The sequence below is a fragment of the Macrobrachium rosenbergii genome, chromosome 58 (genome assembly GCF_040412425.1).
Source record: "Macrobrachium rosenbergii isolate ZJJX-2024 chromosome 58, ASM4041242v1, whole genome shotgun sequence".
NCBI lineage: Eukaryota > Metazoa > Arthropoda > Malacostraca > Decapoda > Palaemonidae > Macrobrachium > Macrobrachium rosenbergii.
The window spans coordinates 11491929-11506134 of NC_089798.1; the positions used below are offsets into that span (position 1 = coordinate 11491929).

At 39.7% G+C, this 14206-nt stretch overlaps 1 protein-coding gene across 1 annotated transcript; it reads right to left on the reverse strand.

Annotated features, from left to right (window-relative positions):
• Positions 1–10841: 10841 nt before the first annotated feature.
• LOC136837257 (uncharacterized) lies at positions 10842–11267 on the reverse strand. The gene has a single exon (XM_067101996.1). It carries the CDS (start codon positions 11265–11267, stop codon positions 10842–10844), a length of 426 nt encoding a protein of 141 aa, XP_066958097.1.
• Between the last annotated feature and the right edge of the window lie 2939 nt (positions 11268–14206).

Sequence of the window (14206 nt, forward strand, 5' to 3'; positions counted from 1 at the left end):
GGTTATCATTGACGCCCTACATGGTATACCGAATTATCACTTGAAAAGTAAACAGCCATTGAGTGCGCTAGAGTTTTACGAGTGCTATATATGCAGCATTACGGAATTCCAAATATAATAATCTCGACCTGTGGTGGAGAATTCAATAATCACTTCCTTAACCATTGTGCGAAATTCTGCAAATAAAGAAAGTCAATACGATGATATACCATCCCAAATCTAATGGATTGGTAGAACGCTAATAGAAAGTGCTTAGATATACTGCGTGTAAACAGGCGGTAAGTGGACCCAAACTGATATTGCAATACCCACTGTGTCCAATACCCTAAATAACAATTATCATACTAATCCGCATGTCTCCCAAGGAAGTTGTATATATGGATACCTGCTAGGTCACCTTTCGCATATTATCCCGACATCTAGTTTATCAGATCCTTTGAAGGATATACAGATGTTGAAGCCGAAGTAGATATCAAACACTTTATCAAAACCTCTACAGGCTCAAGTGTTAATGAAGAATGCACATGCATAAAAAGCAGGATCACAAAGCCTTACCAAGAAGGAGATATAGTATATGTACACAGGTCTATGTTAGAAAAGGGCTAAATTAGAAATTATTGCTCAAGTTTGAAGATCCTTTCATAGTTATAGAAGTTTAATAGTGGCAACCGACTTAAAATTCGGAATCAGTCCGATTCAACGGATGTTCGAACAGCATCTACCCTCATGTGAGAGCTTAAGACAATGGTTTGTTATGCGTTAATTATTGTGTGAATTTTTACATCATTTGAATGATGCGATGTTTTTGTTTCATTATTTACAAGTTATTTTTACAGACCCAACATGAAGCTTGTCAAATTATACCATGCACTATTCCTCTCAATGTTTATCGTAGTTGGGAAGAGTCTGGAAATAACTTACATCATGGTTCTATAGTAGAGGAAATGAATAATTTCTTTCTAACTGGCACATAGTTTTAGAAGTCAATATGAACGCCATTTTTACTAGTGAAAATGAAGTAATAACTTTGAAATCAGAATTGACTCTTTTTTATCAATCTCTGGCAGACTTGCATAAATCATTCTTAGCTAGCAGTGATCCAACGTCGCCTAATCAAGTCAGTGACAATTAATATGCTTTTCTGGGAATTATGAATAAAACAGCGTAGCTGGAATCTTGGCTCGTGATTTGCTAATGGTCAATACCTCAGTGACGTTGCTATAGGCGTAACCCACTTGTTCTAGCGGCATTAAATTTGGTTGGTTCCGTAGCAGGTCTTGCTGGGATTTCAAATCGTTTAAAACTTCGCGTTATCGGGGGTTAAAATCGAAAATCTGGAACATCAACAAGAGGTATTAGCAGGAGAACTAAACAAACAAATTCAAGCTTTGAACAGCGTAATCAGTAAAGTAAATGAACAGTCACGACGTTTCAATCAGGTTCATGACACTCAAGTTTTGTTAGCAACTTGATGTATTATCATGCTAAAATAATCATGTATACCGAGAGTTTCAAGTCATCGAAAATCAAAAGATTACGTGGCTTATAACACTTGCTGCTAAAGGCGTGTTGTCTCCTCATTTGTTACCAATAAAGATCTTACTCAGATTATCAATAATGCTCACGATAAAATGCGCTATGTTCCAGTAGATTTTTCATAAAGTTGAATTTATTACAGCTTAATCGGTTGAAACAAAGTTGACCTTGATAAGATCGTAATCGACATTCCTTTCAACTCATCAGACGTGGTTTTATAAAATTTCGCCTTTTCCCACGTATATCTAACGTCTCACACCTATTATTACAATTCGTCAGCTCTAGTATTGCTTTCCCCGCCAATAAAGAAGCTTTTACGTAGTCCAGACCAAGCACTGTTAAATGACTACATGATGTTATGAATAATGTAGTGTGCAGGATCGATTTGTTTGAATTCTTAAACATTACAGTCATTGAATTCATGCGAATTGGACTTGGTACTTAACAGAACCCTCTCCCCATACAATATGAACATTGTTTGGCTGGTTTAGTACGGTATCGACACCAGTTTCGCGTCACAGGCTCGTGAATTTGGCACGTCATTCGTCTCTGCAGAACCATACATCGTCACTTGCCCAGATGTGGTACGAATAACAGGACACATGTTCATCGTTAATGATGGCTGCACTGCAACAACGCCGTCACTCATCCGAGCTGGGAAATCGATCAATCATACGCAACTTCTCATCAACACATCGCGGGGGAAACACTAGGCTGCAAGGCTCAACAATTCCTACAGCAGGCCCATCGAAACGCTTATTGCATCATTAGATTCTGTTGTCTCCTGCGAGCCATTTTTCTTGATCACCATGATTTTCTCCTCTACACATTAATTGCCGTTGGTATGTTGCTGAGCCGAGGCGTAATCGCCACCGTAATGTTTTGGAAAGCACGAGATGAAGGAGACCATTGCGAAATCTGCTGACTAAAGGTCAACGCGACTGGCGCAATTATATGTTCGGAAGTTCGATAATGAAATTACTGGCCATTTTTCATTGTGCTCGAATAATATGAGAAAGACTGAAAAAGGTTCTATTTTTCGGTGGTATTATATGCGTGAGGAAAAGAGCTGAAACATTTCTGTGTTATCATTTATCTACATTTATTTCTTTAATAACTCATACTACATATGTATGTATCAATTGGCGTGGTAGCATGTTGTTCATTCAACATTTTGCATTTAGTAATTTGCTGTCCATACTGATTAATCTATCAGGATAACTGTTTTGTTTATATAAACTCACCATATGTTAATATTACCTTTTGATACATTTTTTAAGCATTGATTTCAATCTCTATCATTGCAAGTGTATTTATATATTCCAGCAATGTCTGCTTTTAGCTTCTGTATACGAATTGCATTATTATTTCGAATTGCATTATTTTATTTGATTTATCCGGGATTACATTATCTATATATGATTTATATACAATCATTAGCATTGTTGTATAATCAATATTTGAGTTATATAACTTACCTTTTTTTTCTAATTTTGCTACATTTTAGTAAGATCCTGTGTTCACAAATATGCACATATTTCAGTATTTGCTGTCTTCAGTAATTACTATATATCTCTATCTACATTTTGAGTATAAATGATATTTAAATGTGATATTTCCTTTTGCTTTCTGAGAATTTATGCTTAGCTAGTGAATGCCTGTTCTGATGATTTCTGTTCTATTGTGTTTAATGTGGCCGTTAAATGTCATATTTCGTTTATGCCACATTTAAATAAACTACGTTTCTTAGTAAATCTAAGATAATTCCCAATATGTATATCTGTACTGATCATGAAAGGAAGGCTAGAAATCTCCGCGATCAAACCAGACGACGCCATCAATAAGTACCTGTGTAGTGCTTAAGACAGTGCGCCATCACATTAACATGTTTACAACCTCCAGCTGCCTCCTTTTGATCAGAGTTGGGAGGGGCAAAAGTCAATGCAGTCGTGGAAGTCCTTGGGAATCCAGGTCATATGTTTGTTCATGTAGCATCTTAGTCTTACAGTGTAAAAGTGTGTTTTCAGATATTAGATCGACATGGGAGATCATCCTGACTAATTGTATTCTTTTTGTAAATAAGTCTTTATACGAAATACAAGAAAAACCACTATGGAGTTTGTCTGAAATCCTGCAGAACATTGGTCTGATCTTCCAAAACAGTCTTATTCTACAGCCATGGAGAAACTGAAGATGTCATAACCAAACTCTGACTGAGTTCCAAACACAGTCCTTATAACCAAACACCAGGGGAATTTCTGATGAAATACCTTCCTACAACATATATAACCCCTCCCCTTCTCTCTTCCATCATCTTCCTTTTCCCCCTCCCCTTACCCCTCCCCAGCATACGATCAAGTGTTAATATAGGTGTTTCCTCTCCTCCCCTACTATCTTCAATCCCCCTCCGCCTTCCTTCTTCCATCCCCTCCCCTTCCCTTCCATTCCCCATCCCCATCCCCAGCACATGATCAAGTGTTAATTTAGCTGTGTCCTCCCCTCCCCCTCCCCTTCCCTCTTCCTCCGCCCCTTCCCTCTCCCATCCCTTCCCCCAACCATCCCACACCATCCTCTCCCCTCCCCCCTCCCCATCCCCCTTCCAAAGTACAGGATCAAATGTTAATTTAGCTGTGTCCTCCCCCCCCCTTCCCTCTTCCATCCCCTTCTCCCACCCATCCCTCTCCCCATTCCCCCTTTCCCCTCCCCTCCCCTTCCAAAATACTATCAAGTTTTAATTTAGCTATGTGCTCCCCTTCCCTTCTCTCTTCCATCACACTCCCCCTTGCCCTCCCCAGCATACGATCAAGTGTTAATTTAGCTGTCCTCCCCCTCCCCTTCCCTCTTCCCTCTGCCTCCCCGTCCCTTTTCCATCCCCATCCCCTCCCCCCCCCCTCCCCTTCCAAAGTACAGGAGCAAGTGTTAATTTAACTGTATCCTCCACCTCCCCTTCCCTCTTCAATCCCCCTTCCCCGTCCCTCTTCCATCCCCTTCTCCCACCCATCCCTCCCCCCCCCCTCCAAAACACACAATCAAGTGTTAATTTAGCTGTGTCCTCCCCTTCCCTCCTCCCTCTGCTTCCCTTCCCTTTTCCATACCCTTCCCCACCCATCCCCTACCCCTTCCCTTCCCTGCCCCCTTCCAAAGTAAAGGATCAAGTGTTAATTTAACTGTATCCTCCCCCCCCTTCCCTCTTCCATCCCCTCCCCACCAATCCTTCTCCCCAATCCCCCTTCCCCTCCCCACCAATCCTTCTCGCCATTCCCCCTTCCCCTCCCCTTCCCCTTCCAAATTACACAATATATTTATTTTATTTATTTATTTATTTTATTTATTTATTTATTTATTTATTTATGTTAATTTAGCTGTGTCCCCTCTCATCTTTCCTCTTCCCTCCCATTACCCCTTCCCTTCCCCTCCCATTCCTCCCCCCTCCCCATCACCCTCCCCTTTCCTCTTCCATCCCTTCCTCTACACCTTCCCCTCCCCTCCACTTCCCCCTCCTCCTCTGGAGCACAAGTTCAAGTGTTAATTTAGCAGTGTCCTCCCCTCCCCTTCCCTCTTCCTCCTCACCTTCCCCTTCCCCTCCCTCTCCCCCTTCCGGAGCACAAGATCAGATGTTAATTTAGCTGTGTCCTCTTCCTCCCCTTCCCCCTTCCATCCCCTCCCACTTTCATCCCCTGCCTTCTTCCAACCCCCTTCCCCTTCCCCTCCCCTGCCAGAGCACACAATCAAGTGTTAATTTAGCTGTGTCCTCCACTCCGCTTTCCTCTTCCATCCCCTCCACTTCCACCTTCCCTCCCCTTAATCAGGTTGTCTCAAACGCTCTAGACAGAGCGTCTGGCACAATATTATCCTTGCCAGCTACATGTTTTATGCAGAGGTTATACTCCTGTAAAATTAAGCTCCACCGTAATATGCGCTGGTTCTTCTCCTTACAACGATTTATGAATACCAAAGGATTGTGATCTGTAAACACTTGGACGGGATATAAAGACGGACAAAAATAAACATTAAAGTGTTCAATAGCTTTTATTAAACAGAGAGTCTCCTTCTCGATGGTCGAATATCTTCTCTCAGCCGGAGATAACTTCTTGGAGAAGTAAGCCACAGGATGTAGAGAACCTTCATCGTCAACCTGTAATAAAACTGCCCTAATACCAGAGTCACTAGCGTCTGTTGCCAGTGAGAAAGGTACAGAAAAATTTGGAGATCTCAAAATAGGATAACTAACTAGCGACAGTTTCAAATTCTCAAAAGATTTCTGACAAAATTTATCCCAAAGAAACTTTACATCCTTCTTTAATATATTAGTTAAAGGGTAGGCCACATCAGAAAAATTCCTGATGAAACGACGATAGTAGCCTACCTTTCCCAGAAATTTTCGTACACCGCGCTTATTCTGAGGAGCAGGGAAAGCTGTAATTGTCTCAACATTAGCCTGTTTAGGAGCAACTTTCCCCAAGCCAATTTCATGACCTAAATATATCACCTTTGCCTGGGCAAAATCACTCTTTTTGAAATTAATTACAAGACCAGCCCTCCTCAATTCCTAAAACAGTGACGAATCCTTTTTAAATGTGTCTCCCAGTCATATTATAAGATCGTCGATATAAACCTCACAACCCTCCAGGTTGCAAGTTACCAAATTCATCAGCCTTTGAAAAGTGGCGGCTGCATTTTTCATGCCGAAAGGCATCACCTTACACTCGTACAATCCGTCACCAGTAACGAAGGCTGAAATTTTCTTTGCTCGAGGAGTAAGACCTACCTGCCAATATCCATTCAGCAGATCAAACTTGCTGATATACTTAGCACATCCGACTCGATCTATACAGTCCTCCACTCTGGGGAAAGGATACGAGTCTGTCTTAGTAACTTCATTTACTTTCCGATAATCGAAGCAAAGTCTATGCTGACCACCCTGTTTCTTTACCAGAACTACCGGAGAACTCCAAGGGCTATCACTGGCTTCTATGAGGTTATGGTCGAGCATATACTTAACTTCTCCTTGAACCACATTCCGTTTAAAAGGACTTAACCTATATGGGCACTGTTTAATTGGTTGAGCAACACCAACGTCTACGTCGTGCTCTAAAAGATTAGTCTTGCCGGGAGAATCCTGAAATAAAACTTCATACTCGTTAATCAGAGCTATTAACGACGCTGCTTTATTAGAGTCTAAATGTTCCAATTTAACCTGTAACTGTTTCAAAATATCAGAATTATTTGAGACCACCCAAATCAAAAGGACAAGTTTCCTCTACTACATTTTCTTTATCTACACCTACTTCTACGTCTACATCTACATTTACCAGGGCCACTGGTTCTACCTCTACATTTCTATCTACAAAAAGTTTAATCATATTTATATGGCAAATTTGAGCAGCACCTGTGTCTCTCAATATTTTAATTGCCTATCCAGATTGCTTAGTCGAGTCTGAATAAATTCTCCCATCATATATATATCTTCCAAATTTTAGTCATTGGTCTGCATTTGACTTCATTTCCGAGTGTTTCTCAGCCGTAACAACCGAAACTGGCTACTTATTTTCTCTATCTAAGAATTTCTTCATGGCCAAACAGTTTGCTTTTATATGCCCCTTTCTACTACACCAGAAGCAAGTTATGTTTGACTTTAACCCGGGTTTCCTATCTTTATTCATACTACTACTTATTCTACTGCTATTTACAAAACTACGTTTCCGAGAACTACTGCTATTGATATTATCTACTAAACTATTACTATAAGAGTCTCCCTCCTTCACATTTTTACTCTTTCGATTCTGGCCATTCCTTTTCCAATTATTTTCATAATTAGCATCTCTCTTTGATGGAAAGCTATTTCGATGCTCCTGTCTATGGGTGAGAGAATACTCATCCGGTGCAATTGCTACCTCCTGCAGAGAATCAATTTTGATTTCCTGTAGATGACTTTTCAACTCACGAGAGACCGAATTTTTTAACTCTTCTACGAGGATTAGTTCTCGTAGTTTCTCACAGTGCGTGATTTCTTTCGACTTCAGCCAGTCGTCAAAGAATTGTTCTTTCTTCCTACCGAACTCGACAAAAGTTATATCCTGGGTCTTCCTGAAATTCCTGAACTTTTGCCGGTAGGCCTCAGGAACCAAATCATATGCTTTTAAAATGACAGCTTTAACGGTGTCGTAATCTGATGAGATGTCATCCTTCAAAGTATTATATGCCCTCTGGGCCTTACCTTTTAATCTGCACTGAACCAACGTGGTCCACATGTCACTAGGCCAGCCTAACTTTTTCCCTATTCTTTCAAAAGAAGCGAAAAATCCTCTTCAAAGATAGGTACTAACTTCAGTGCACTCATTACATCAAACTTAATACTGTTAGAATTTTTGACATTACCATTATTATTATTATTACTAAGCTCAACCTGCAACTTCAAAACTTTAATCTCATGCTCACGTTCTTTGGCACGCTCTTCCGCTTGAACCCGAATAGTTTGAAGCTCTAGATCCTTGATACGTGCCTGTTCTTTCAAAATTTGCAGTTTAACCGTCTCAGGCTCACCAACTAAATCAACCTCATCATTATTATTAACTAAAGTATTACCCTTCACATTACCTACCGAACCTTCTTTCTCTTCAGCAACATTTTCCTTCTCCTCCTCAACCAAACCCAATGTTTCCTTATATACCTTCACTGCCCTAACAACCTCCCACAATAGTTGACCCTTCCTGATCTCAGACACTAATTTTAAGTTCAAAAATTCAGTGATCAACCACAACTGATCCCTCTTCAAATCATAGAGATTCTTTTCCCAGTCAGGGTCTGTCAAAAAGTTAAGTATCTGCCTGGACTCTTCCTCACCTTCAAAATAATGCATTCTGCCTATTTAGACTCCCTGGGGAGGAACTGTCCTAACCCTCAGATAAACTATTCAGTGACCTATCCCTCTCTGAGCAAATCTCAGCCACTAACTGCACCACAGAGTGATCCTGTCACGGTCGCCAATTTGTAACGACGTTGTTTCATTACAATAATTATACAGGTTCTTACCACCCGTAAGCAATCAGAACCTCACAGGACATAGCCTTATGTGCTTGACCACTCGTGGAACAATCAATGGAATAAAAATTACTCAAAGGGGTAAAAATACTATGAACTCTATATTGAATGTTTATTATAAAACTCAGGATCACAGAAAAGTCTAGTTAAGGGAAGATAACACATTCACTGCATAAAAACTTGCTAATACAACTATCACACAAGGGAAGAGAACATTCCCACTTGATGGCAGGATAGTTGAAGAGAAAGACAGAAGAAAACCTAAAACTAATTAACAACCTTAAACCTAATTAACAAAAATTATATACATCCAAATAAGAATATTTACACTGGCAAGTTAATTGCTTTTAAAAGCAGCAGAACACAGGATCTTGGCCGTGCAACTGTCCCAAGGCCGTAGGTCAACACAAGGCAGTTGCTGGTAAGATGGGCTGACCCACGTCAGCGACGTCCTAAAGAATAACAACTTAAAGATTCAATCCTTACCAGTAACACAAGAGTCAGTGGGCATTATGACGGCTCTAAGAAGACAGCGCAGCGCTGGAGGCAGTGGCACATTTAGGAGGCAGTAGCACAAATAGGAGGCAGTACAGTGCTGGAGGCAGTAGTACATTTAAGAGGCAATAACACATCTAGGAGGCAGTAGCACATCTAGGAAGCAGTAGCACATCTAGGAAGCAGTAGCACATCTAGGAAGCAGTAGCACAGGTTGAAAGGCAAGACGTGCCACCAGGACTGGCACACGTAGTCGTTACTTCGACAGCAGCAGAGGTGTGTCAGACACACACACATACACAGAAGGATCCCTGCAGACTCAATAATCCACCGCAGATCTGGACGAGTAAGAGGACCTGGACCACGGCCAACCAGGCAGTTTAGGTGGGATCCCTGAGAGACTAAAATTCCACCAGAAGACACTGCTTGACTAACTGCACCTCCAGCGTAGAGAGAGAGCAAGAGCTGTCCTTTATGGTGATTTAAGAGCCGACGACACACTGTCTTCAAAAGGCCCCGCCATGGCAGAAGTAAACAAACAGGTCTCCAACAACGACCCGTCAAACTGCTTAACACTCCAGCCACCATACAAACAATTGTACATGCAAAAAGAAAACAAACAGCTCATGGGCGGAGTACCAACAATACAAAGAAACAAGGTAAATAAAAAAAAGTTAACTAAACTTTTCGTGACCGAAACAAAAGCCTTCAAAGTTACGTTAATTTAAAAGAAAAATAAAAAGACAAAAAGGTCACGAATGATTAACTGGACATGATTCTGGCAATGTATATACAATCACGTACTACTCATTACAGCATGTGTTTGCACTTTGCTACTGAAGAGAAAGAAACAGCTAAAGATATATAAAAGAAGGTACTGGGTATACCCGTTAATTAGTCAAAGACTGCTTCGGGGAAAGTTCCACATATTATTTGAAGACCTTAAGTCTTATTCTGAAGTATTTTACACCTACTGCAGGATGAGTGAAGAGATATTTAATACTCTGATAACAATAATTGGACCTATAATATCTGATCAGGACACGAACATGAGGAAATGTGTGCCGATAGAAGAAAGACTAACTTGAATTAAGGTAAGCAAAAGCCCCAAGTGCATACTCGGTATATTTTCTTATTAATACATAACTCAGCGTTCCTCTGGAAGTTACTTAAACATTACATAGAATCATACAGGTGATAAATTTAAATATAACTCATTTCAAACAAGAGTATGAGAATACTGCAAATAATCATATCTAGTCTAAATTCAATACACATTACATGGGATAGAAAAAAAAATATCAACTTGCACTAATTTTGAAGAACTAATATATGCAACAAAAATAACTTAAATTCTCTTTTTATGACTAACTAAACAAAACAACTGAATCCATCGTTTCTGCAAATATATAATTGAATATGCTAAACTAATTATGAAAGTTCAAACAGGTCTGTCTCATTTGAGTGGACAGATGTTTCTGATAGTGGAGATGATATACATACTTGGATGGTTATTTGATGCAGTCGGTGTACACCCGTGATTTAGTTTTGGATAACTTTGGTTATTAATCTGTCTTGGGTGTGTAAAAAATCTTGGCTTGAGAAATTACTTTCACAAAGCAGATGTTGTATAGGTATTTGACCTTGATGAGTTAAATGACCTAGGGTGTGGCGAGAAATGTATGGTGGAGCAGTTTGGAGGGGGAAAGTATGAGTGGAAGGTATAGTACCTTGATATTCATGAGCTGGACTCTGTGTTGACTTCTGCTCTAGGCTACTCTTCTCATGATTTTAAGAATTTCTATTTGTGCCTCAAACTTTTGATTATCACTAAATTTCTTAAATTTTGGAAGCAGTGACATTAGAAAAGATTTATCTTCATCAATATCTTCCTGTGGCTTCTTCTTCTTTAAAACGTCAATCAGCTCTTCTTCGTAACTCTTCTTGGCATTTTCCTCGGTTTCCTTGATTTTCCTTTGCTTCTGGGGCCTCACAATGGTTTCTAATTTTGTAGAGGTAACTTCAATGGTTCCTTCATCAAGTACCTCATCCTGGTCACATTTTGATGATGGATAATTACTGTAGGTTGGTCGCTCGTCTAGAGTACTTGTCAGAAATAAAAGATGATCGAAATACATGTACTGTACAGTACAGTACTTCTTCCTGTTTGAACCACCATCTCCTGACTTGCCCATCTGTGCCTTCAGCACCCTCCCGAAACAGTCTCTGAGATATTCTCATCTCCTCTGTAGCAGTAGTCCTGAGTGTTTAGTGAATGCTTATTGAATGTTTAGGGTATAGTGAGTATTTAGTGAGTGTTTAGAATTTTATGAGTGTTTAGTGAGCTTTTAGTGTATAGTGAGTGCCTAGTGAGTGTTGAGTACTCAGTGAGTGTTTAGTGTTATTGAGTGTGAGTGTATAGTAAGTGCAAGTGTTTAGTGAGTGTATAGTAAATGTGTGTGTGTTTAGTGAGTGTGAGTGTATAGTAAGTGTGAGTGTTTAGTGAGTGTAAGTGTATAGTGAGTGTTAGTGTTTAATAATTGTACATTACTGTTCAGTTAGTTTTCATTGATTGTATGCAAAGACAGTCCTGTAATTTACAGGAACCATTTATGCTAGACATTGCTTAAATCCAAGAGTAGATGCTTAGGCCTTGACCACAATGGTTGGATTGCTTAGGCCAACCTGTTTTTGTAAGGTAATTTTTCTCTGTAAAATTAGGTCAGTTAATATAATAACAATAATAACAATAATAATAATAATAATAGTAATGTTAATAAGATGCTAATAGTACAAAAGACAAAAATAATGATAGTAAAAATAATAAAAGTAATAAAGTAAAGTACTACATGCTGAACCGAGATCTTTCAATATGGCCACCCGAGGTCACATGCTCGGAAGGGAAATCGCCACTCCAGTGATTGATGCTCTATAGGTGAACCTCACTACAAAAAAAAAAAAAAACATGGCAGTATTGCGGAAAACTGCTCACTTCATTCGTACTTCCCTATTTTTTTACAACATTTAGGAAGATGTGTATTATGATTTTATTTCAGGGGATAATACAACGCTTCCTGTTGATAATCAGCAGAACTTATTTTAGTTTGGCAAAACAACCATTGCTAAATAATGAAGGTGAAAAGAACCACAGATTAACCAACTTTTAGAAATCATTGCCAACCAATCAGCTTCAAGCAATGGTCGTGACGTAAGCAGTGGGCGGGGCTTAGCCGCAAAGCATGGTGGGTTTTGCTTTAGGAAACCAGATCACTATGGTAAAGGCCAGCAGGGCTCTTTGCAGCTAAGCCCCGCCCACTGCACGCCAGTGATTGGCTAGCTCTCAAAAGGGGAATGACGTCACACGAATTATCAGTCCATATGATTACCAGTACGGATTTGACTCCTTCCTGTAATGCAGAGCTTCGCGCATGAATGTCACCACAGATTTGAGTTTCCGGAGTTGTGGTCTGCAATTGATATCTCCGATAAAAGATATATCAAGTTATATAATAGCATTAGGAAGATCCTGGATCATTCTGTCTATGCATCTTTTTTTTTTTATCATGCGCAACCTAAATATATAAGTAACTTTTTTTTCAATTGTTGTTGGTCTACATAAGCGATCCTGCGTGTCAAATGTTAATATCATTGTGAGGTTAGGCCTACATATCAAGTTATATTTTGAGGCAATGACAGGGCATAGGCCTACACGTCAATTTCTTTTATTTTGAGGCAATGATAGGGCATAGGCCTACACCTCAATTTCTTTTATTTTGAGGCAATTAGCCTACTGGGCATAGACCTAAACGCCAATTTCTTATATTTCGAGACAATAACAGGGCATAGGCTTACACATCAAATTCATGTATTTTGAGACAATGACAGAGCATAGAGACAATGACAGGGTATAGGCCTACACATCAGATTCTTATATTTTGAGACAATGACAGGGCATAGGCCTACACATCAAATTCTTATATTTTGAGACAGTGACAGAGCATAGAGACAATGACAGGGTATAGGCCTACACATCAGATTCTTATATTTTGAGACAATGACAGGGCATAGGCCTACACATCAAATTCTTATATTTTGAGACAGTGACAGAGCATAGAGACAATGACAGGACATAGGGCCTACACATCAGATTCTTATATTTTGAGACAATGACAGGGCATAGGCCTACACATCAAATTCTTATATTTTGAGACAGTGACAGAGCATAGAGACAATGACAGGACATAGGCCTACACATCAGATTCTTATATTTTGAGACAATGACAGGGCATAGGCCTACACATCAAATTCTTATATTTTGAGACATTGACAGAGCATAGAGACAATGACAGGGTATAGGACTACACATCAGATTCTTATATTTTGAGACAATGACAGGGCATAGGCCTACACATCAAATTCTTATATTTTGAGACAGTGACAGAGCATAGAGACAATGACAGGGTATAGGCCTACACATCAGATTCTTATATTTTGAGACAATGACAGGGCATAGGCCTACACATCAAATTCTTATATTTTGAGACAGTGACAGAGCATAGAGACAATGACAGGACATAGGCCTACATCAGGCCTACACATCAGATTCTTATATTTTGAGACAATGACAGGGCATAGGCCTACACATCAAATTCTTATATTTTGAGGCAATGACAGAGCATAGAGACAATGATAGGGCATAGGCCTACACATCAGATTCTTATATTTTTGAGACAATTTTGACAGGGCATAGGCCTACACATCAGATTCTTATATTTTGAGACAATGACAGGGCACAGGCCTACACATCAAATTCTTATATTTTGAGACAATGACAGGGCACAGGCCTACACATCAAATTCTTATATTTTGAGACAATGACAGGGCACAGGCCTACACATCAAATTCTTATATTTTGAGACAATGACAGGGCATAGGCCTACACATCAAATTCTTATATTTTGAGACAATGACAGGGCATAGGCCTACACATCAAATTCTTATATTTTGAGGCAATGACAGAGCATAGAGACAATGATAGGGCATAGGCCTACACATGAGATTCTTATATTTTGAGACAATGACAGGGCATAGGCCTACACATCAAATTCTTATATTTTGAGACAATGACAGGGCA

Bases quoted from the DNA above. Each gene is read 5' to 3' on its own strand.
- LOC136837257 (XM_067101996.1), bottom strand. From the start codon at position 11,267: ATGGGCAAGTCAGGAGATGGTGGTTCAAACAGGAAGAAGTACTGTACT.